The sequence below is a fragment of the Peromyscus eremicus genome, chromosome 2, assembly GCF_949786415.1.
Source record: "Peromyscus eremicus chromosome 2, PerEre_H2_v1, whole genome shotgun sequence".
NCBI lineage: Eukaryota > Metazoa > Chordata > Mammalia > Rodentia > Cricetidae > Peromyscus > Peromyscus eremicus.
Window position 1 is genome coordinate 117163482 of NC_081417.1, and position 25274 is coordinate 117188755.

General features: G+C 42.6%; 1 protein-coding gene across 1 annotated transcript in view; it reads left to right on the top strand.

Annotated features, from left to right (window-relative positions):
* Positions 1-88: 88 nt before the first annotated feature.
* The window catches only part of Sgip1 (SH3GL interacting endocytic adaptor 1), a 205400-nt gene continuing 180214 nt past the window's right edge, over positions 89-25274 (top strand). The window contains exons 1-2 of the mRNA XM_059254587.1: positions 89-203; positions 13544-13666. Of these exons, the coding sequence (XP_059110570.1) occupies positions 13657-13666 (10 nt within the window). The 5' untranslated portion in view covers positions 89-203; positions 13544-13656. The remainder of the gene's footprint in view (positions 204-13543; positions 13667-25274) is intronic.

Genomic DNA, 25274 nt, shown 5'->3' on the forward strand with positions numbered 1-25274 from the left:
ACAACAGTCCTCTACCAGTGCTGACTGTACCTCTTTAGTCACAATGACAGATCAAGAGAGAGTCATCTAACCCTGGCTGGATCAGTAATCCCTGTATCCTAAGCTATGACCTGACCTGACCCCCCCCCCAAAAAAAGGATTCTTCTCTGACAATCAAGAAACTCAAGCTGGGCTTAAGGATCCTTTATCCACTGGGTACTCAAGTAAGCAATGACTAATGGGCATGGAATAATCAAGAGATGACTTAGGCTGTGTAATAGTTAATTTTCTGTGTCAACTTAACTAGGTTAAGTTACACTCAGATGGTTTCTAAAACATTATTTCTGGATATGTTGATCGTAGGGATGTTTCTAAAGGATCCTGGCATTTGAATCAGAGTAAAAACAGATACATCCTCACACTGTGGGAAGGTGGCATTAAATCCCTTGAGGGCCTAAATACAACCAAAAGGCAGAAGAAAGGCTCCTTTTTTCTTCTTACTCAAGTGGAGTATTCTGCTGCTGTTGGACATTGATCTCCTTGTCTTTGGGCCTGGGGCCTTATATCAAAACCACACACACCACCAGCTTTGGGCCTCCAGATTACAGGCTGTAGGTCACGGGACTTCTCTACCTGCAGAGTCATGTCTCGTGTTCCATCTCTTTACATACATCTATGTAGATCTATGTACCTACAGCTCAGCTTTTTTGGCTCTATTTCTCTAGAGGACACTGATATAGAATGTAAAGATGTATGTACCTATATCTCAGCCTGTTTGGCTCTATTTCTCTAGAGGACACTGATATAGGATTTATATTTTTTTAAAAAAACTGATATAATTAGTGCAATAAGACTTAAGAGAAGGGAAGGCACATGTGTTTCCATCGAGGTTAGGTGAGAGTCATGAGAAAAGGATTATCAAGAAGTCTATCGAACTATTGAGAAAAACGTTAGAAATAATAATTATACAAGAAGGAAATGTTGCTCCCTCTTACCTTACCACACATTTGTAACCATCAGCTTCTAAGACGCAGAGAGGTGATTGTAGGGAGAAACCTATGAAATTCAAAGAAAATGACTCAAGAATCAAAATCTGTAGGAAAAAAAAAATCTAAAATAATGTTAATACTAAAACATGGTTCGTGTGGACCAGAGAAGGGTTGGTAAACACATTAGGAAAACACGTGGTGTGAAATGTTAAACAGAAACAAAGGTGAGGTTGAAAAGGTGCTTATCTGTTGGGTAACTAAGACATGGAAGCTCGCTAGCACTGAGAAAACCAAGGAGCTGAAAGGTAAGGGTCCTTGTTACAGAAGACATGCCTCGTCACTGGGGAAAGGGGAGGTGGGGCAATGGAGAGGCCTGTGAGACAGCTGCTGAGGTCACAGAGGGAAGTTTGAGCAGAAGTGGGGAGAGGCAGGTGAAAGATCCAGCAGGAGGCGAGCAGAAGGGTGGGCCTCTGCCATACTTTCCATCAGCAGCAAATGAATGTCCCGGGAGCTAAGGTGGGAAGTAAAACAGCATCAGCCCCTTTATTTGGCCAGCTGAGGGAGGATCAAAAGGAGGGTTCAGAAATGACAAGTGACTACCAGTAGGCTGGCTTTGGAAGTCAAGGAGAAAATCAAAGGAAAACCAGCGTTGACATTAGACAAGTGGGTGACGATGGGTGTTTCTTCAACTTTCCATTGAACAGGGGCTCCAAGGGCTATGAGAGGAGAGTTAAAACTGGGGAGGAAAATGAGGATGAGAAAGGGCTGAATAAGGACAGGCCTAAGAGAGCTGAGCATGGTGGAGTGTTCCCGCAGTCCCAGACTCTGGAGGCTGAGACAGTGGGAGAGAGCTGCGAGCTGCAGGTCAATTTAGGCAACAGATAGGCTGTATCCAAAAATAGAATCAAATAAAAATAAACCAGCGTAAGACTATTCAAAACGCATTTACATCCCCTGTGCTAGGAGGCGTGGCCCGAGCTGCCAGGAGGAGTGCTGTGTGTTCCTCCTTCATCTACTGAGATGCCTTAACTTGGAGCATCCGCAGTCAGTCTGTATTGCTGCCAGTACTACTTGCTCACTTGCCTCCCTATGCTACAAGCTTCTTGAAGGGCTCATTTTTTTCCCACTTTTGTGACCGACCCCAAGACTTTATGCTGCAGGCTTGCGGAGGTCATTCTTGTTTGCTTTAATTATCGCCAAAATTTTATCTCTGTACTATAGTTCCTATCATTTTACTGTATTTTTTCCCTGTTCTTATTTATAATTCAGCTAATTTTGCTTATCCTGAGGTTTTAAGTGTCTATTCACGGTACAACGCAATGGGTTTCACAATGACATACTTGTTCAAATGCACTTTGATCATATTCACCACCCATCACCCTTTCCTGGCCCATTTCCCCACTCTCATGTGTGCACACACAGTAATAATAATAATACATTTTAAAATAATTAATAAATTTTCTTAACCAAATGTAGAGAAACATTGCTATTCCTACATATTATAAGCATAAAATAATGAAATATTTTATATTCTCTTTGCTTTGTACTCTCTTTAAACCCAGAGTGTATTGTATATTTGCACTTCTTTTCAGCTTAGGCACTTTGCATGCAGCCAAGGGACGGTCGCATTGCACAGGGAACTTCTAGATCTAGAGTGAAGTTAGTTCTCACTTGTCACTTCTCACGTGAAGGCTCCAGTTTGCATCACCTTCCACCAGCTCTGTTTAGAGCAAACGTTCAATAAATTATTTACAAAAGAGTATGCTCATATCTTGCAATAAAGAACTCATGGAAAGTATTAGGTTCCCTTATCAAAGAGACTCTGGGGATACTCAGCCCTTCAATAATGTGAGCATGCATGAAATGGCACTATCTATGAGCAAAACAGGAAGCCCTCTCCAGACACACTCCTGGCACTTTGATTTTGAAATTCCAGCCTTTAAAATGGTAAGAAATCCGTGTAGAAAGTACTCAGCATGTGGTATTTGGCAATAGCAATGACGTGGACTACTCATCGGGTGTGTACACGTAAACATGATGGCTACAGTCACAGTAAACACTCAGCTCGCTTGTGTTTGTAATGTTTCAAGGACCAGACAGGTCTCTGTCCAAAGAGAAGACAAGAGGAGCTATGTGTTAACCTTCTGTGATCAGGAATAGGTCTCCTTTGCAAGTGGGAGGAAAATACGGAAATTCTGCAGGATATTTGTGATATCCACATCGGAAAAATTCTGTTGTCTGTGACTTAGTCATGTTATCCCATCCACAGGCAGACACAGCCTTCCTATGTACCCAGACAGAGAAAACAATGCAATGAGCAAATGCTATCTCTAACAACATTTTATTGCTTTTTCTTCCTGGTTTTTGGGCTGGTATCCATAGAAGAGTATCACTTTTTTTTTTTTTTTCCTGAGACAGGGTTTCTCTGTGTAACAGCCGTGGCTATCCTGGAACTCCCTTTGTAGACCAGGCTGGCCGCAGACTCACAGAGATCCACCTGCCTCTGCCTTCTGAGTGCTGGGATTAAAGGCGTGCACCACCAGCTCCTGGAGAAGAGTATCACATTTTAAATAACAATGAAAATGATATTTAAGTCTTATTCTTGGCCTCTGTTACTGATAATGAAAGATAAATTATTTTGTCTCCACTTAACAGAATGTAAGATGTTTTTTGTAGAAATTTGCACATCCTACCATCCTCAGAAATTTTTTTAAAATCTCTTTTTTGTCATTGTTAAAACTTTAATATATTTAATAAGAGCTATAGTAAAAACTTAGATAATACTTTTGCAAAATCTGTGGAGATAATAGCATATGACTTTCTTTTTGGTAGTGTGATGGTTAGTTTTGTCAACTTGACACAGACTAGAATCACACAGAGAGGAGTCTTACATTGATTTGGCCTATGGGCCCGTCTGTGGGGATTGTGTTGACTGTTATTTGATATAGGAAGACCCAGCCCACTGTGGGCTATACTATTCCTTAGGCTTAGGTTGTCAGGGTTTGTTTGTGTGTGTGTGTGTGTGTGTGTGTGTGTGTGTGTGTGTGTGTGTGTGTGTTAAACAGTGTGAGAGAGAAGAAGGCTTCTGGGAGCAAACAAGCAAGGATTCATGTGTTTATTCTCGCTCTGCTCTGGACCGTGGCTGTGAGGCTTCAAGCTCCTGTCCTGACTTCCCTACAATAATGAGCCATCACCTGAAAGTGAAAGCCGAGGAAGCCCCTTCCTCCCTACATTGCTTTTCAGAGGAGTGTTTTACGACAGCAGCAGCAATGAAACCAGGACAAGAAGTTTAGATTGTTAATTGTACTAGTAGATAATGCCGAGTTATCTTTATTACTCACAGAATTAGGAGATAATATATCGTGGTATATTATGTCATGTTTTATGGATTATGTTGGCTGATAACTTACTTAAAATTTTGCATCAGTAGTCATAAGCAAGGAAAGTTATAGTCTACTTTTATCAATTTTGTCATGACTCATAATTTACATAGTGAAATTTTGAGGGTTTTTTTTTTCTGTTGTCTAGATTTTTGGACTGTTAAAATCACGTCTGAGTCCATCATTCAGGGCAGTGGTTGTAGCCAGAAGTTTCTCCGGTCCTGCCTTGCCCAGCAGTCTGAACAAATCTCTCCCACCCAAGGTCCCACAGCCACTTATAAAATAATTACTCAGAGGCTTATATTAATACAAACTCTATGGCCTATGGCTTCAGCTTCTTGCTAGCTAGCTCTTTCATCTTAAAGTAACCCATTCCTATTAATCTATATGTTGCCACATGGCCATGGCATTACCGGTCTGCTGGAATCTTGTTGCTCCTTGCACAGTGGCTGATGTGACCTCCTAAAAGGAGAGGAGACCCAATGTGGGGCAAGAGTCTCCACCTAAAACCTAAGAGAACTTAAAAAGAGATTCGTCCTAACTCCGGGGCTGGATGGGACACAGAGAAACTTCCCTCTGCAGTGGCTACCCTGAGTGTCACGGCAATCATGCTGTTGTGGGTTATGCTCTAAGTACATTGGCACTGTTGGTACTCAATCCTGGCAGTGTATGTCAAATCACTGATTAGAGCTACAGAATTTGTAACATGAACCTTAAAATGTCTTACTAATAAAAACAAACCCAGAGCCAGGTATTGGAGTGAACGCTGAAAGATCACAGAAACAGAACAAGCCACAGCTAACCTCACCTCCCCAATTCCTCAGCTTATCTTGTTTCCTAAAATTGGAAGCCTCTGCGAATGGATCTCAGCTGAACTGCTGATAAAAACCTAAGAGCTTAACTAGGCTCTAGTTCCTGGTCCTCACACCTTATATGCCTTTCTGCTTCCTGCCATCACTTCCTGGGATTAAAGGCATGAGTCACCATGCCTGGCTATTTCCAAGTATGGCTTTAAACTCACAGAGATCCGGATGGATCTCTGTCTGGATGGATCTCTGTCTCTGGAATGCTAGGATTAAAAGCATGTGTGCCACCATTTTCTGGCCTCTATGTCTATCTAGTGACTGTTCTGTTCTCTGACCCCACATAAGTTTATTAGGGTGCACAATATATTGGGGGACACAATATCACCGCAGTATTTATAAGTGTGATATACTACTTACATGAATTCTTTCTGGTTATTGTTATGCTCATCACAGCAGTCCACTTTTACTGTTTTTTTTTTCACTTTTTTTAAATACATTTTTTCACTCAATATATTCTGATCACCATTTCCCCTCCCTCAACTCCTCCCAGGTCCTCCTCACCTCCCTACATCTCCACATGTCCAACTTCATGCCCTCTGTCTCTGTCTCTGTCTCCTCTCTCTCTCTCAAACAAAAACAAATCAAATTTTTAAAAGAAAAAGCATAAGAAACATGCACACAAAAAGCATAAAAACACAAAATCAAAAACCATAAAAATTATATATATATACCCAAACAAAGCAATATAAGACAAAAAAAAATCTATCATCTACTGTGAGCATGGGCCTTCCCTTAAGTGAGGTTTATTACTCAGAGAGGGTTCATTGGAGAAAACTAATTTTTCCTTTTCCGTTGCAAGCAGTTTTCAATTGTAGATAGCTTTTTGTTTAGGGATAAGAGCTCATGTCCACTTCCCCTTCTCAGCACTGGGATGCTCTCTGGCTTGGACCTATGCAGGCTCTGTGCATGCTGCCACAGTCTCTGTGCATTCCTATGTGCAATAGCCCTGTTGTGTCTGTGTCTGTTTCTTTGGCAACATCTATCCCCGCTGGCTCTTCTTTCTGCCTCCTTGTCCACATAGTTCTGTGAGCCCCAAGGGAAGGAGTTTGATGAAGACATTCCATTTAGGACTGAGTGTTCCAAAGTGTCTCACTCTCTGCACACTGTCCAGTGCTGGGTCTCTGTCACTTCCCATCTACTGCAGGAGGAAGCTAAGATGCTGATCTACAAGTGTAGCAGAATGTCATTAGGAGTCATTTCATTGCTATGTTCCTTTAACATAAGAATAGCATTTGGTCTTCCCCTATCCCCTTGGCCCATCTCGTCTCAGGTTCTTGGCCACCCTAGCAGTGTCAGGCATGGGTTCCACCTCATGGGGTGGCCTTAAGTCCAATCAGATAGTGGTTGTTTACTCATACAACATTTGGGCCAGTATGGCACCAGTGTGTCATGGAGGCAGGCCACCATTGTAAATCGCAGGGTTTGTAGCTGGCTTCGTGGCTCCCTTTCTCCTCTGGCAGCATGCAGAGTACCTTCTAGAATCATGAAGACTAGTCAGTAGAGATGAAGACACCCGCTTGGCTTCTCTGTATTTAATGAGATATGTAAGTGTTGTCTTCAGCAATAGGGGCTTACCATCAGTTAATGGAGGGCAATCATAGCCTTGACAATAGCCTGAGTTGTTTGGGGGTTTCCATGGGGCCCTTTTGGCCAAAAACTCAATTAGATGTAGCCCAGTCCCGGCACTAGAAGTCACTTGGTGGTGAAAGTGTCTAGTTGGGGCTTTGTCTCTCCTAGTATTGGGTGACTCCATTTAGATTTCTTTCATACATGTATGTATTTTCAGAATCTTCTACTAGTAGGTTTCCATATGATGCCTCAAATGGCCCTTAGTGTTAGTGTCCCTTACTGTATTCTCTCCTGTATCCTCTTTTCTCTCCCTCTCCCCATTTAATCTTCCCACTCCAGTCTTCCCTCTGAGTCTCCATAACCATATATTCTATTTCCTTCCTGGATGGAGATATTGGGGAGTCCATAGAATATAGCTAAACCCCTGATTACATGGAGAAAAAGTACTATGAAGAGAGGATATACTGGAAAGAGAGGAGAGAAAGAGAGAGAGAGAGAGAGAGAGAGAGAGAGAGAGAGAGAGATCTGAGTAGTTCCCTTACTGCTTCTGTAGTCCTGAAACTATATCAAAATTTAAAAATAGATCCTTTTTAAAGACAAATTTGGCCCTTTAGTACTTGGTTCTGGTGACAATTTCATGACATATCCTGATTCCAGCTTCCTCTCGGCTGTTCTTCCTGTAGTTTGTAAGCCAGACAAATTCCTTTTGTCTATTTCTTTAATATTTCAAGTTGTAATTGTTTCATTTTCAACCGAGTATAGTATATGCATACATGTATATACAATATACATATACACAAAGGTGTTTTATACATTCATACACGGCTGTGTTAAAAACAAACAAACCCAAAACCCAGCAGGATCTCAGCAAAAACTCATGTGCTTTCACCTCAATGCAGACATGAGAATCTTTCACTGTAGTGACTCATAGAACTTGGTCTCCTCAGGCAAGACTGCTACCTCTAGTGCTTGGGCAACATTTCCCCTTTTACTATCATTGACTGCCTCCAAGGAAAAAGTAAAATGGAAAGAGCCAATTTTTCTGCTAAGATGACTACCTTGGAGATATGTGCATGTAGACATATACACACTTTAAAACTTTCTCCTCCAGTTAACCTTCATTCCTCCTTCATGACTCAGTTCTCAGTCTTTGTTTCCTTTTTTTTAAAACAATAATTTTTTTAATTATTTACTTTTTTATTGGGCTTTTGCCTGTATGAAGGTGTGTGTGAAGGTGTTGGATCCTGGAGTTACAGACAGTTGTGAGCTGCCATGTGGGTGCTGGGAATTGAACCCAGACCCTCTGGAAGAGCAGTCAGTGTTCTTAACAACAGAGCCATCTCTCCAGCCCTCTTTCCTTTTTTTAAAAAGTAGGAACAGATAATCTCCTAAAATACTAAAATTAAAAAGGACTAAAGAAGCCCAACTTTTGAGAAAGTGATAGGTATCTGACTTCTGTTCTTTATTTTATTTCTTTATTTTGAGCCAGGGTCTTACTGTGTAGCCCAGGCTGGCCTTGAACTTGTTATGTAGACCAGGCTGGCCTTGAACTCACAGCTCCACCTTCCTCTGCTTCTGGAATACTAGAATCAAAGACCTGGCCATCACACCCAGCTGGAATCTGATTCTAAATCACAGATAACTAATGAAGCATCATCACCACAATACAAACCTTATTTCAGAAAGGTAATGCCATGTCTAGTAACATCAGCACCTAGGTTGTCGGTCTTTGGCTGGCCAAAAGCACACTCTGTAAGCCTAGTATGACGTGGGTCTGTCTTTATCATCCTGTACAGGGATCCCAGGCAAGGTTTGTGCTCTGATGCTAGCCAGCAACTGAGCCCATCTTTTCCAAGATCTTTTGGCTGCAATTTCAGGCTTGTAGGAAACATCCTATTATTTCAGCAGCAAGAAATCCTTCTTTGGAGCTTGTCAACCAGGAAAGAGCTACCCCGCAAAATGAAGAAATTTAAGCATAATCTAAAATGTTGCTTATGTTCTTGTTCAAAACCGTATTTCCCTAAAAAAAAAAAATCTACGAGGAAACAAAATCAAGGTATTTGATCTTTTCTGACAACGTATTTGAGTATGTTTTTAATGTGAAGTGCAACTTTGTTCCTTAGATATTCTTATAATTGATAATAGCATTGTCTTTTTTAAAAGGGCACAAGACAAGCAGCTGATAAAGCTGTAGAGAAATGTACTTGGCCTCAGGACTGACCTGTCCATTTTTTTGCTACACACCTCTTTGTTGGTCTTTCTAGGGCAATCCTGGCTACAATTTTGTTTTTCCTATAAACATAACAGCTATTGACCAAATGTTCTGAATCAACATCTATTAAAAGAAGATATATAAATAACCAGGAAATATATGAAAGATGCTCAACGCCAGTAATTACCAGGGAAATACAAAGCCACTTAAAATTGACTATTAACAATAAGACAAAACATAACAGATGCTGACGAAGTGCAGAAGGAGAACTCTTGCATACTGTTAGTAGAAATGCAATTATAAAAACAATAGAAAGTTTGCTCAACTTGAAAGAGGACTGCCATATGATCCAATAGTTCTGCTATTAGGTATCCATCCAAAGAGAAGGAAATTTGTGTTGATATATTGGGTACCCTAATAAAATTTGCCTGAAGATCAGAGAGACAAAGGAACAAGCCACTTCTTACCTCTGAGACTCCTCAGCCTGAAAAACTCTAGTTCCTGTCTCCTCGAGCCTTATGTACCTTTCTCTGCCCAGCCATCACTTCTGGGATTAAAGGCATGTGTGCTTCCCAGTACTGGGATTAAAGGTGTGTGCCAAAACTGCTTGGCTTTGTTTCCTCTCCTGGACTGAGTCAATCTCATGTAATCCAGGGTGGCTTTGAACTCACAGAGATCTAGATGGATCTTTGCCTCCTGAGTGCTAGGATTAAAAGTTTGTGCTACCACTGCCTGGCATCTATGTTTAATTTAGTGGTTTGTTCTGACCTCTGATCTTCAGGCAAATTTTATTAGGGTACACAATATATTACTACATAAACTAGTATGTTAAATAGACATCTGCACCTACCTGTGCATTGTGTTATTATTTACAATAGCCAACATACAGAATCCACCTAAAAGTCCATCAACAGATGAACAGATAAGGAAAATGTCATATATACACGTACACAGTGGATTATTCAGTAATAAAAATGCTACATAGCTACTTACTGTAACATGAGCAAGCTTCCAGGATATTAGATTAAGTGACATAAGCCAGGCATGTATAGAAAGATAAATACTATATATTCTTATCAAACGTGGAAGCTAAATATTTGATTTGACTGATATAGAGAGTAGAACAGCATTATGGGAAGATGGTTGACAGGTGTCAGGGGGAGCAGATGGCTAAGAATAACTTCTAACAGTCTATGGTGCAGTTCAGTCGCTGTGGTTGCTCACACTTGTTTACTTCTAAACAGCTAGCAGGAAAGATTTATAGTGTCACACATACACACACACATTTATGGAGGCTGTAGATATGTGAATTACCTTGATCTCATCACTAAACATGCTCCATATGCATTTATATCTCACATTGTGCCTCATAAATAGGTACAATGTTTCTATGTGGATCCAAACTTTCCAACTCTATTCTGAACAAGAATCTTTGAGCACACTTTCTGCCTAGCTATTAGGCTTGTTGCAATCCTAACCCAAACTGGTGTGAGCTGCAGTGAATGCAAGAGGTCTGCTCTGTTCACGAGAGCCAAGGCTGGGGGCAAAGGCTGACCAGCTCCTCCCTTACCTGCAGCTTTGCTTCACCTCCTGCCTTTCCTGCTTCCACTCACCTCCAGACTCCACCTGACTTTCCCCATTCAGAGTTCCTTATTGTTTTTATAACTTCCACCCCACGTTCATTCATTTTTCCCCCATAAACTATCCCCAAATTCCATCATTTTCAAAATTTCCCCCATTAGTCTTGTTTGCCTCCGCTTTCTATTGAGGAGCCTTTCAGGCATCTGCAACACCTGGCCCTCTACCTCACTTAGCCTTTCACTGACATTCTCAGCGCACAGGACTCTCCGTGCCCGTCATTCTCTGGCTGCAACCTTCTCTGATGCATGTGCCAGCCTGTTGGGTGTCAATGACACTAATTCTGCAAAGCTAACATGGAGGACTTAACAAGCCTCTAGACACAACACTAAGCGACTTTCCGGCAACCCCCAACCCTAAAATCAGTTTCATTGCTCCCTCATAACTGTAATTTTGCTAGTTATGAATTGTAAATGTAATTATCTGTGTTTTCCGATAGTCTTAGGCTACCCCTGTGAAAGGGTCACTCACCCACAAAGGAGTATCGGCTCACAGATTGAGAACCACTGGTTTACAGGCTTCTGAACTTGGTATTGTTATAATCGCCGTTTTATAGGCAAGAAACCAAAACCCAGAATTGCAAGGCTGGCCTAGGGTCTCAGACCCCAATGAAGACGAGACACAATTCCATCTCATGCTTTTTGACACCAGTATCTGTCCACGTTCTTAACCTTCATTAATTTGCTTAACACACACACACACACACACACACACACACACACACACACACCCTTCATGCAATAACTCACTGAATTTTTCAGAGCAGATCAAGTTGTCCTTAAGAACTGCTTTATTTTGTAATCTCTTCCTTTCAAAACTCTACTGCCTCGTAGATATAGTAGAAAAAGCCACAAGCAAGAGTATCTCTGCGGAGACTTTAATTTTGACATGCAGAGCCATTGAAATGTGTCCTTGAGGGGAAACAATGAGGCTTTTTTTTTTTTTAGATTAAGAAAATCTTGCCAGGAGTGGTAGTAGTGCACACCTTTAATCCCAGCACTAAGGAGCCTGAGGCAGGTGGATCTCTGTGAAATAGAGGCTAGCCTGGTCTACAAAGCGAGTTTCAGGTCAGGCTTCAAAGCTACACAGAGAAACCCTGTCTTGAAAAAAAAAATCTTATAAGTTGCTAAGGAACTGAATTGCTTTTTGATTTTGACTAATTTGCTTCTTGCTTGGCCTCCTTCACTGTGTTCTTTATTATTCCACGGCCACCAGTATCTCACATTCCCTCTGGAAGAAAACGGAACTCTGTCAGGATCTGGGTAATATTAAGAGAGGGTGTTATGAATGATCAGCACCGTTGTTAGAGACTCAGACCTGTCTTCAATAAGGAAATTTTCATAGCCCGGATTCTGCTGTTCCCCATTTTAAAAAGACCTTTCTCTGGTCTCCCATCTCCCTTCATCATTTTCTCTCTCCCTTCCTCTCCCTTCCACTTGTTTTTGCTTGGCTGTCTGGCCTTGTTAAACCCAGGATGGCAGGACAACGGCCTGGGAGTCCCTTTGAAGGACTCCTAGGTCTCTTGAGAGCACTCAGGTGACAGACCCTCAACTCGACCAGACCTTGTGTCTGAACCCTTCCAGGGCAGGCAGATCCCACCCCAGCAAGTTGCCAAGCCCCGGGCTCCGCCCATTCCTCCTGCGCAACCTGGAACGGTTGCCTCCCTCTGGATTTCCCCTGGGGTGAACGTCTCGGCTCCGAGGCGACTCCAGATCGCAGGAGGCGCGTCTCTCCTAAAACGTGCCCCGTAGCAGGGGCTACCGTTGGCAGCTGCCGCCGAGGCTGCGAAAGAGGCTCTCCACCTGGGGCGAGCGGCGGCCCAGCTCGGCGGGAGGACGCGGTGGCGGCGGGGGTGGCGGTGGGACCCGCAGCCCGGGGTCGCGGCTGCAGAGCCGAGTGCGTGGGAGGAGACAGCGCGCACACGCCTGCGGCGGCGGCGGCCAAGGCTTAGGCTTCTGCTGTCTTCAGCCCCTTCTCCCGCCTCTCGCCCCAGAAATGAGCTGGAGCATCGCCGGTTTGATTCCAGAGCCCGGATCGGGTGGGTTCTTTTGTTTCTTTGTTTTAATGACAGTTCCCAGCCCTTGGGCATGTCATGCGCAATTAATTTCCTGCCTCTTTTCAAGGCAGCTGGGGTGAATTTTTTTTTTTTTCTGCATCATCCTTTGGGGGATGGTTGTTTATGATGTGACGTCAGCGAATTGATTTTTCTCTCGTGAATGAGAGGGAGAGACACAGAGAGAGACAGAGAGACATACATAGACAGGGAGACAGAGATGGGGGAAGGAGAGAGAGAGAGCACGAGCCGGCCACAGATGACAGATGTGCGCAGAGGCCAGGTGCTGACATTTGAAATTCCTTCAGGTCAAAATGAGGTTGGAATGGAAATGTGAAGTGTGGTGCCAAGACCTGGAATCACTGAGAAGTTTTTTCTTTAAAAATAAATAAAAGAGAAAAACGAAAAAAATCCCCATGGGCAGCTCAGTTTCCTGGGCTCCTTTCTCGCTGGCGTCCCCAGTCACAGTGGCAGCTCAGAGATCATCGGGCGCCCGGGAGCCGCAATAGGCTTGCGAGGACCACGAGGAGGGGCGGGGGAAGTGCGTCACCAGGTGGGGAAGGGGCTGTGTTTTTGGAGAGGAGCTGGAGGCGGTGGGGGTGGCGAGGAATGGGGACGGGAAATGGGTTCCGTGCGCTCTCCGGGGGTATTGTGTCAGGAGATGCAGGCTGGCTACCATGTGACGCGGTCCAGAGCTGAAGGGATTGGCCGAGGCTTTGCAGGCGGTGCAGCTCGCCGGCTTGCTGTTCCTCTGCCTTTCTCTCTCAGCATCTTCCTGGGAGCTTGTAGGTGAAGCAGCACCAGCAGCATCCATGGCCTGTCTTTCGGGTTAACGCTTGTCTCCTTTGGCTTGGCAGCAAGCAGAACAGACCTCAGCAGCGGCATTGTGAGGACTTAGCTGGGACCTGGAAGCACATCCTCCTGTGTTTTTTCTGACTCCTTGGAAATTAAGGAATGCAATTCTGCCACCATGATGGAAGGTAGGATTCCCTCTGCTGTGGTTGGCTGGCTCCAGGCAAGATTTGGGTAGACCAGTATGGAAGAATGCATGCAGCCGCTGTCTGTGTCTAGAACCTGGCTGCCAGGGTTTTTGCGAGCAGAGAAGGCAGTTTGCTTGCGACCGTCCAGGGCTTAGACTAATGGAATCAAACCACAGGGTTTCTGCCTAGCTCAGAACCTCCACAGCTCGCAGCCCCTTTGAAAGAGAAAAGCCCAAGTGTTCCTAGGAATCTGAGACAGCTAGGAAGAAGCTCGCAGACCAAACAAGTTGGGAGAAAAGATAAGGTTTTTTGTGTTAGGTTTCTGAAAGCATGCTGGTTAAATCTTTGCAATGGAAACTTGTTTTCAGAAATTGACATTAGACGGGAGAGGTCATCGACAGAGTTCTCTACACGCTGTCGTTGTCAGTGAACTGTTTACATATTTTAGAAGATATTTTTTGATCTCTGAGGTTTGCATTATAATATTGGAGTGAGGGGTGCAACAAATTTGGTTCATAAACTGGAGTTTTATGGGGGCTGTAATTGCAGCAGAATGAGAGCTCTAACAAAAATACCTGGGCCTCTTGACTCCTTAATCGGGATCATACCAGTTCAGAAAGGAAATGGCTCTTAGCTAAACATCAAGTGATTATTTGCCGATAATCTTACTACATTTAACATTAAGTGTGAGGAGAACTTTCCCTGGGAAATGCTATTTAAAATACACATTATTCTACTAACTTGCTCTTTCCAGCCTGAGATAGTGACAGCCAATATCACCTCAGAGAAAGCAACAAATTGGTCAGAGGAGAAGCAGGGAGCTCTGGGCTGGCTTCGGTTTTCTGTTTCCACATTACAGGATGGTGCTAAACTCCTGGCCTTTCCTAAGATGACAGGCAGAAATGTTGTACCCAGTTTGGATTTTATAATACAGAATCCAGTGCATAATGGGTCTCAAATCAGCCATTGAAATGGCAGAGAGGCCACCTTTTAAGCCAAGGTCTGGCCTACTAGTTGTCAATAGTCAGTGGACCTTAGAAATTTACTAAACTGGAATAAAAGGAAACAGTTTCAACAAAACCTGCAATGTAACCTGTACTCATTTGGCAGAAATGAATATCTCTCTCTCTCTCTCTCTCTCTCTCTCTCTCTCTCTCTCTCTCTCTCTCTCTCAGAAATGAATGTCTCTCTCATCATCATCATCATCATCAAATGTCATTAGTGTGATTGATTTGAGGGAGTGAAGAATTCTGGGGCAGAAGCTCACAGATTTTGGGAAGTAGCCTTAAAAGGAGGCAGGATATCATTCTGTTTAGCGCCTGGTCTCATTTTCAGAGAGCTAAGTGATATTTTTTGACTAAGATTAAATCAGTTTTAGTTAATTGAAAATTAATTTAATCTTTGAATAACAAGGCAAGATAAACAGAAAGAGTATAATTTATGTAGTTTTCAATTCAAAGCCCATATGATTTATCTTCATCAGGGGGAAAAAAATCTTCTCTATAGAAGTACTATGTTTTTTCAGCTAAATTTTATGTCGGATCTATTAAAATGCACCTGCATACATTCTGATTCTGACCTTCCATGGGGAATTTGAGGACCTGTCCTTTCATACTTCTCGCCTTGAAACTATCCCATGAGTTCTCTGGAGCTGGTAGCATTTCCTGATGCTCATTAGCGGTTCTCCTGGTAATAAGGTCTGGTGTGCCATCCAGAACGTCAGCTCGAAGGCCTGAGATAAGCTTATCTGAGCTGCAGAAACTGAAATGGGAACTCGTAACAAAGACTGGCGTTGGAGCTGAAGTAGCACCGTGGCCAGCTTGCCAAATTCATCTCATGGAGGATGTTATCGTCGCACTAGTAGGGATCAGAGGTGACACTATGGGCACAGTTGTTTCTAGAGAACCGTTGGGGGAGTGCCCCCTGCTTTCCAATTTCATGTGAAACTAAGAAATGCTTTCTATCCGTAATTCCTGTTTAAACGGTCTCCTATTAATTGTTCAGTGACCTTGGAAAAACAGGTGGGAGCCTTAACCAGGAATCTGTTTGCCTGTCAGTGGCCTTCCAATTACATGGCCAGTCTTTTTAGCAATGTCTGTGTAGATTTCTGATGCTGCATCCCAGAATCCCTCCTCTAAATTGCTCTTACTCTGAAGGTGTGATATGGCAGTTATGTCCACTGAAATCACCTCTAGAGAAAGCCAGGCTGTTGCACATACCACAGTAACCTTGGAAAGCTAAGGAACCTCCAAAAGGTGCCCAAAATGCTGCCATGGCAGCTGTCTGCTGAAATGCCGGTGTGTACTGTGAGATTGCACCACCGAGCAGCTACATAGTCTGTTCTCAGCCAGTTCCTGTGTGCCACATACACATGGTCACACATGCATGTGCAGTCATGCACATAAACACAGTTCTAGAGACGAGAGGCTGTAGTTTGTACTTGTGTGTGTGCGCGCGCGTGCATGCACATTGCTATATTGCTGCAGTGTTTCTGTATACTGCTTTGAGAAAGCATGGCAAGGCAACTTTTCAGTCCCTCTGTTCTGTGGGAAACAGGAATAAATACACATTTAGCTGAATAGCTCATGGTTCAGATTCATGTCTGTGTTTGTTTGGAACAGGATATAGGCTTCATTCACCTTCTTTGGGAAGGCCTGGTCTTAGATGAGGAATGGTACCACCTCCCTCTTGTTCTAATACTGTGAGAGGCAGCTTCATAACTGCAGGATCCTTATATAGCTCAGCAGCAGTATGTGACTCTGTGGCTCTATCTCAGTTATTCTCATGAAAGCAGTATCTTTTAAGAGACTTGAATTGTTGCTGCCTGAATTCTTTAATTTTTGGCAGTGGTTGATATTGAGTTGTGTCTTTGTTGAGGGAAACTACATGATGATACTCGGATGCAGTATGGGATTGAAGGAAGAGGTGGTAAGCAGAGGCAACTACTGCTATGGGTATGTGCATTGGGTCTGTGCATTGGGTCTGTGCATTGGGTCTGTGCATTGGTGATGCTAAGATGCAGTCAGCATGGTTAGGGCAGTGAGTCAAGGGCTAGTCTTTGATATGTTATTATTAAAAATCTTAAGTGGTATTTCCTAAGATAACTGAAAGTAAGGTCTCAGAATCTTTTCATTTCTGGCTGTTAAGTACATTTCTTGTCCCATGCAGAACTACCTGCTACTCTGTTTTGAATTCCATCTTCAGGCTCTTAGGTGCTGCTATATTCAAAATATCACTTTCCTCGTGCCAATGGCTTCATTCTGTAAAACAGTTTTGAAAAGGAGAAAGCATACTTTTAAGGATTTAGTTGCAATTCAAGGTGACTAATAAATTTTAATTTATTTACTACTCACAGGCATGTCTGCATAGGTGTATTCTTGATAGAATATTTTATAATACTTTTTCCAGATTTAAAAAATTAAAAATAATACATTGTCACAGAAAAAAAATACCCATGATAGAATGGAGTTTGAATTCAAGTCAGTTGAACAAAATAAACTCTAAGAACTTTTTCTTTTTCACTTTGTAGCAGAGCAGGCATGTTAGCCACACTGAAAAACAAGCCTTTGTTTCTACAGTTGCATATTCTGTTTCCCTCTACTTAAAATATGACTGCTGGTAGAACCCTGCCTTTTCATTCCTTATTAGTACTTTTTATGCCCCAAATGATTACTTAGATGATTTTGTCCAATTTGAGATTAGCTGAACATCTGTTGCTGCAATAAACCTGTAAACTCTAGAAATGGAATTTTCTATTTGGAAAATTCTTTGATGTGATTTAAAAAAAAAAAAGGAACAAAGCCTTTGAATAAGAGTGCTCATTTTATAGTTAGCTCAGAGGCTTTAGAGAGAGTACCTCAAATGCTGCTGATTCCCTTCCCTTAAATGGTAAAGTTACTTTAATAAATCTAAGCATACATCTGAGATTTTAATACCCCCGCTGTCATTTATGTAATTTCCCTCCATCTTCAGGTATGAGTTGGGAAGAGACCGTTAGATGCTTTAGAGATTTGTGTGTGTGTGTGTGTGTATGTGTGTGTGTGTGTGTGTGTGTGTGTTTTGGAGACAGGGTTTCTCTCTGTAGTTTTGGTGCCTGTCCTGGATCTCACTCTGAAGACCAGGCTGGCCTCAAACTCACAGAGATCCACCTGGCTCTGCCTCCTGAGTGCTGGGATTAAAGGCGTGCGCCACCACTGCCTGGCTAGATGCTTTAGTTCTTACCCAATCCCAGTGGACAACTTCAAATCTCTGAAAAGAATGGGTAGTCACATACTAGTCCATCAAGAGCAATAGCCCAACTTTAGACTGAAGACTAAATACTCGCCATGAACACGACAGCTGTCACAGCGACGCAGCAGAAGAGAATGATGGCGTTAAATGTGTTCTTAATTTCAAGTATTGCTTTTGTATATTGCTGTTAGACTTCCCACATGACTTATCTAAGTCAATTATTAACAAAGAAAACTTAATTAGAAGAAAATGAGGAGCTAGAGACAAAATTTGAAGGCACCTCCAGAAATTATTTTACATAAAGAAGCTTTAGAGACTTGTGATAATACTGTAGTTTTTCAATTATGTTCAGTTTTACTTTTCAGTTCCATCCTTGTGGCTTACCTTTTCTTAATTCCATTTTATCATAGAACACATTGTCCAATTGAAAGGTCCTTATATAAACTCCCAATGGGATGAAGAAAGGGAGAGATTTTACTGAAATGACTAGAAAGGAGTTGGAGATAAGATTTAATGGGTTATGGTATGGTTTAGCTTGTGTCTTAGAACCCTGAGAAGAAATGGACTGTGTGAAGAGGTGATCATAGATAAAAAGGAACAGGAAGTATGGTGAGGACAGGATCCCCTGGGGAGAAAGCAGGTGTGGGCGTAGGTGTTGGTGCTAGCTTGTCCATGCACTGGCCATACTTACTTCAGTGGATACATCATTGCTGACTCACCAGTGGACTAGCTACTGGAGAAGTACTGTAGATGTTGGAGGGATGAGGCTCCATTCTTGGGATCTGAATATCAGTTCATTGCCTCTGTAGAATATTAGAAACATTCTATATTATATATATATATATATATATATATATATATATATATATATATATATATTCTCTATATATAAACATATATTTGTATATGTTTCTAATATATCAAACATCTATATTTAAATTTCTTATATCATGCTGCATCCTTGTTTGAAATTTCCATTTTCCCCATTTGCATTTCTCTTCAAATCCACAGTCTACATGAGCCTGCATGCTCAGTCTGCTGTCTTCTTCAGGTTCAGCTAGTGCTTATTGATAATAATACTATGTGCCTTCTAGTATTTAGAATAGACTTTTCCCTACATCCAAGCTCTTGCTTTGCAAAAATCATTTTTCATAGCTTGTAGAATCACTGATTCTCTTATGATTCCTGCAAAACCTCCACTCCTCAACAGGATTACCTTTCGTTCATGTTATTCCCAAATCCCAAACACATATCTTGGGCCACTGAGTCCCCAAAGCTGAAGTTAGGGCTTGAAGGTAAACTCTCAAAGACAGGCATCTGGTCTACCATGTTCACCTCTGTAGCTTTCATACCTAGTGGAGGCCTAATACATTTGTTCATTGAGTAAGTGAGCAAAACTAGATATAAATAAGTAGCTCTTATATCTACATGCTGTCCATGGTACATGTAAAACATAAATGTTCAAATTTATGTTCTCACTAGAGCCTCAAAACTTACAAACATGACACAATTAGGAAATAAGACAGTGTAATAAAGTGCTAAAAGAGATTGTTTATTTGCAAATACGCACGAGCTTGCTTTACTTGGGTGATTCTCTCCGAGGAAATGAATTCATAATGGAAAGAGACACATTATGCTGCACTATGCAAAGAATTCTGAGTCCATTTTATCAATACACTGGATGCCTCCCTGATATTTGTGCCTTCCTTTCTTCCATTTTCCCTCCACCATTCCTTTCCTATGTTCTTTTTCCTTTCTCTGCTTTAAAATGGAGAGATAAATATCAATGAGTATACATTTGAGCAATGTGCTAGTGTTTGCAATGATAGCATCACAGAAATTGAGTTTTTTCAGATACCAAGTTATTTCCAAATAAAGAATTTGTCAGTCTTAGAGGTTCAGTGTGTTCACTGAACTTCTGTAGTTTGGGCTTTTGTATATAAAGAGTATGGTGGTTCCAGAAGTAATACTTGAGTGTGAGTCTAAGTTCTGGGACTCCTTGGCTGGGTGCCTTGGGGAAGTCGCTTTACATTCCAAGCTGTTTCCTCACGACAGAATGAAATGATTGATCTGTCCTATATCTAGAACTCCCAGCTCTAAGAACCCATTGCCACTGCTGAATGATTGGCTTCTTCCACATTTTTCTCCCTCCAAGGTTGAACTCTGAGGCTAGACTCTTCTTCCTCCAAGCTCAAAATGTATGCCTGCATGCAGTTAACTCAAATACATTGCTCTTCTCCTTTGTTGTGTAATACTCTTCTGTTGTTGTTCTGTGTGCGTGCCACAGATTAGTCTTGCATCATTGCTGTACTAGAAGAAAAAATCATCTATGTACCTATGTCCTATAGAACCTAGTATAGCACCATTTCTTTATCCATTAAGATTATGTATAGAACTAGTGAAACTACTACTGGAGAATGAAGCCATACATCTATATCACACCCCTCCCCTCAAGGTCCAAGGAATATCACAGAAGAGGAGGCAAAAAGATTGTAAGAGCCAGAGGTTAGGGAGTACCAGAACAAAGCTGTGTCTTCTAGACATGACAAGACCAATGCACTGATGGATTCACAGTAGCTGTGCTTGCCTGTTGTGGTGGTTTGAATAAGAGTGACCCCTATGGGCTCATATATTTGAATGCATAGTCACCAGGGAGTGGAACTGTTGGAAAGGAATAAAAGGACCAGGATGTGTGTCCTTGTTGGAGGAAGTGTGTCACTGGGAGTGGGCTTTGAGGTTTCAAAAGCCCATGCCAGGCCCAATCTTTCTCTCCCTCTGCCCGTGGATCAGGATGCAGCTCTCAGCTACTGCTCTAGTGCCATGCATGTGTGCTGCATTGCCTGCTGCCATGATGAGAATGGACTGTCCCTCTGAAACTGTAAGCAAACCCCCAATTAAATGTTTTCTTTTATAGCGATTGCCATCATCACAGTAATAAAACACTGGCTGAGACACCTGTATAAGACCTGCACAAGATCAAGCCAATCAACATTTCCATTCTTATGACAGTTGGCTCCTTAGGAGGCTGGGATTATCAAGCCAGCACACTGAAGGCCTGATAATGGTGCCTCTTGGACTTATTCTTCCCACACTTTTAAGTAAATGAATGTATGTCATGTCCTTGTCTTAGTTCATCATTCCAAACTCACAGAGCTGAGCATTCAGCTATAATGCTAAGCTTGAACACATCCAACAAAGAGAAGTCAGACCTATGATAAGGCTCTTTCAGAACCAGGATCACTTGTCATGTGATGAGCTCTCAGCTGTGTCTCAAAGGCCTTTACATAAGCGGGGAGGGAGGTGAGAAGCCACTCCCCCTATCTGAGGAGCTGTTGACAGTTCATAACTGCTAGGGGAAGGGGAGTCGGGTTTTTTTTAGGGGTGTGGTCCCTGGTAGGTTGCCCGTGTTCCAGTAGATGGGCCCACATCTATGTGTATTTGGACAGCACAATTTGGACTCATTGAGTTATAAAAACAATTTTTGTTTTTGTTTAAGAGGATATGATGTTGTGAGGGGGTGGAGGGTTTGGGAATGAATGTGAAAGGAGTTAGGGGAAGGAGCAGAGAGTGAATATGATAAATATACATTGTATGCATGAATGAAATTCTTGAAAAATTAATAAAAATATTTTATTTTTAAAGCAATTAATTCAAATGAGCATATGCTTAAAGTATATATATATATATATATATATATATATGATGCATACTAGTTGCCAGGCAACTTGTTCAAGGTACAGTGCATTCAGTGGTGAACGATTTAACCCAAAAGTTCTCCAGGTCCACTTGGAGGTTTTTCTTTAGTGTCAGGTACTATACTTGCACTAAAAATGACAGGGGAAAGGAGCCAGCTGCAGTCACTGTCATTAGAAACCTGGAGTCTGGCATGGCGCCTAGTGAGATATACTACCTTCTCACACACATTGCAATCCCACAGCCTCTCTGTGTGGGAAAAAGAATAAGTATTACCATCCTGATTTCAAACAGAAACGGGGGCCCAGTGAGATGAAGTGACTCGCTAAGCTGAACAGCTACGAGAATCGTTAGCTAAGGCTTTGACTCCCAGGCAAGAGCTCGTCTGTGTCCCACAGTATGACTGGAAAATCCGGGTCTCTGACATGCAAGCAGCAGGCTGTTTAGATTCCGTGTGGTATTTCCTCACAACTAAGAAAGCTGGTCTCATCACCCAGCTCTGGTCCTCGCCATCAGCCATCAGCTTGAAGGAGGCCCCTAACTTAGCAGTGTGCTCCGCTCCTTTCAGTAACACTCATTGTCTTCCCTGGAGTTTATGGTGACAAGGGTCACACTGTACTGTCAGTCTTCCCAGGGACTCTAAACTTTCACAGCTTACATTCTACAAAACATTTTATAGAAAACCTGCTTCTCGCCATGAACAAAAGCCCCTTTCTCCCTTAGTGGGACAGCTCAGTTTTCACTGGCATCTTGTGAAAGCTTGGGCTATTGTCATGAACATATGATAGTGCCCACCATCATTTGAAGGTTAACCAAACTGGTCCAGCCTCGTTTTATAGTTGAGGAGACCCACGCCAAATGCAGCAACTTATCCAAGGGACCTTTATTCTCTCTGGAAGATAAATGAAAGTTCATTTTAGTCATGATTCCAAAAATGTGGATAGACAAAGACGGGGAACCCATGGTGTCTTTCACGTTCAAAGGTGCCGAGGCTGGTTGGGTGACTGCCAAAAGACACACAAATGAATGTGTCCCCAGGGTCATCGTTCTACTGAGTGCACATACAATGTGACCATTTATAGCACTTTCCTCTCTGAGCTTATGCACCTGCTGTCAGTGAGTGTGAAAAGAAGGACAGGCCTTGAACCTCCCACCAGCTGTGTGACCTTGAGTGAGTGCTGGAACTGCCTGGCCTCAGCTTCCCCACGAAGGAGGTAGGAGCAGAGCCAGTCCTCATCTCCCAGAGTCATTTTGAGAGCACACTGTGATAATACATATGAAAGTATCTGAGAGAGGCTGGTACACATGCAGTTTTCTCTGGGCTCTGCCCCAGTGGTGACTTGTTCATTTGCAGAGGCTTAGTGTTGCTTCTTGCCACTGTTCCTATCATAGAGAAGGTTGCTGCGCCACCTCTGCAGGCAGGCCTTGCACATTTTTCCCCACCCACTTTTAATTTATTAGCATTTTCTATCATCCTTTATTCTCCACGTCCACACGATAGGCTGCTCTGGTTTAGACCATGGCCCGGCATCGTTAATCAATCCCAACTGTCTTTCTCTTTGGCTTCAGCAACTGTCTTGACATCTTATTCCAGGGCACTTGTGTGAATTGGTTAGAGCTGGCACATGGCTTATCACTTTGTGTTTCCTCCCGTGGACAGTTTCCCAGAGTAAAAATAGAATGAGCGAAACCAGAATGCGGGTGGTCTAGCTGTGCATTCCCACATCACAAATGCTTTCAGTGAGTTACTGAAAAGGAGATGAAAAAATGGCCATAGCATTACACAGCACTAACTACAGCGGCAATCATAAGAAATGGTCTAATCGTTCGAGCGGGGGAGGCTCCTGCTTTTGTGCTGTGACTTTAGCCTCCAGGTCTCTCTTAGATTCTCATGTCTCAAGTGGATGGCGGAGGTACATACCAGGGAACTAAACTTGTTTGAGTGTCTGGAGTCCTTCCTGATTCCTACCCCTACCTTCTCCCTCCCAATGGATGCTCAGAGTTGTAGATCGCCCTTGCAAACTTCCTGTCTCCCCACTAACTCACCTGATGAGACTTAGCTGTGTCACTGCCAATGGAGCCTGATGGTTCGAAATCAGACTTTACCTTCCTTTATTAGTTCCCTTGCTTGTGAAATCAAATGTGCTGTGCAAAGCTGCCCCATTCAGGCTGTCCGTCCCCATCACTGCCCTGCGTGCCCAACACAGAACCTTTCCTTATTTTCTTTCCTTTACATACACTCCTCTCCCCTGCCCTTTATAGTAACAAGTCCAAGTTGGTGCCGATCAGTCAAGGTCACACAAAAGTGCCCTCTTCATGTGTGAGAGTTCCCCTTTTTTTGCTCATCGAGAGATTCCTTTTCAGCTACCAAGGCCACCAAGCATGCTGGAGACTGCTGACTTTGGTCAGACTGACCTCTGTTAAACCTCAAGTCTGTGACCTTGGGAAGAAAGTGGATCTATTTCCTCATTAAGAATATGAAACTCATGGGCATGGTCATTGAACATGAAAAGTTTTAAGAATTAAGTCAGAGAGTATACTTTACTTAGATAAAAACCAAACCAATGAAGGGAGGAGGGAAGGAGGAAATGGGAGGAAAGAGTCGGGGTGTTGGCTTCAGGAATTGGCTTATATGGTTTGTGGAGACTGGCATGACAGTTCTGGGTCAGGCAGGGCTCAGTGCTGCTGCAGCCTTGGTGCCCAGTGTTCAGAGTCCAGCAAGTTTTAGATGCTGTTCTCTGTGGGCACAAACTTTTCTTTTGTATCAGTCCTGTTCCTTGTGCAAAAATGAAAGGCTGCCTTGGCTAAAACCTGCCTCATTCATTTTGATTGTCCCAGTGTGGGGTGTATGTCAGCACTCAGGTAGCATCCAGTGAATGAATGGGCACTGGAAAGAACGGCAGATTTAGCATAAACAGCACCTAGCACACGGTTATTCTCAGAATCAAAGGACTTGGCCTATGCAAGGCATTTAGAAGACCCCCGGGTCCACAGTAAAGGCTCAGTGCCCATGACTCGGTGGGGCCTTCAGAGGCTCCTTCCTGTATGGTTTCAAGATGTCAAGTCATGCCCTGGATCGTGTCCCCTCTGCAGCTCCAACATACCCTCTGCCATGGAGGATCCTTCAGGCTGAGAACCAGCCTGATCCTAGCAGCATGCAGGACTGTCTCACCCATGTCTGCCCAGTGTTTCGAATGGTTTTTCCTCTGGTTTTGAATAACAAGTTTTCACTGTTCAAAAATTTGAACAAAGACAACATTGAAATTACCAAAAAAAAAAAAATCACTGTTAGGAAATACCAACCATTGATACAGCATACTGAGTGTGGAACATGGGCTCTGGAGACAGACAACCTGGAATTTCCTAACTCTCACTGAGTATGTCTGCAAAATGGTAAAGCAAGTCTACTGTATAAAACTTTTGAGAAGATTAAATGAGATTAAATAACCTGCACTTAGCACAGTACTTAACATACTAAGTACATGCTCAATAAAGTGTAGCTCTTAGTTGCTTTCTGGTCAAAATATACTTTTTGTGTCAAATTCTAAATATACATGTATGTGCATACCTGCATATACATACACATATGCATGTGTACATACACACATGACTTTTTCTGTATTAATTTGATTATAACCACTATTCTAGGCAGTGTCTACATTTGTTAAGACCATGGGTTCTAGAA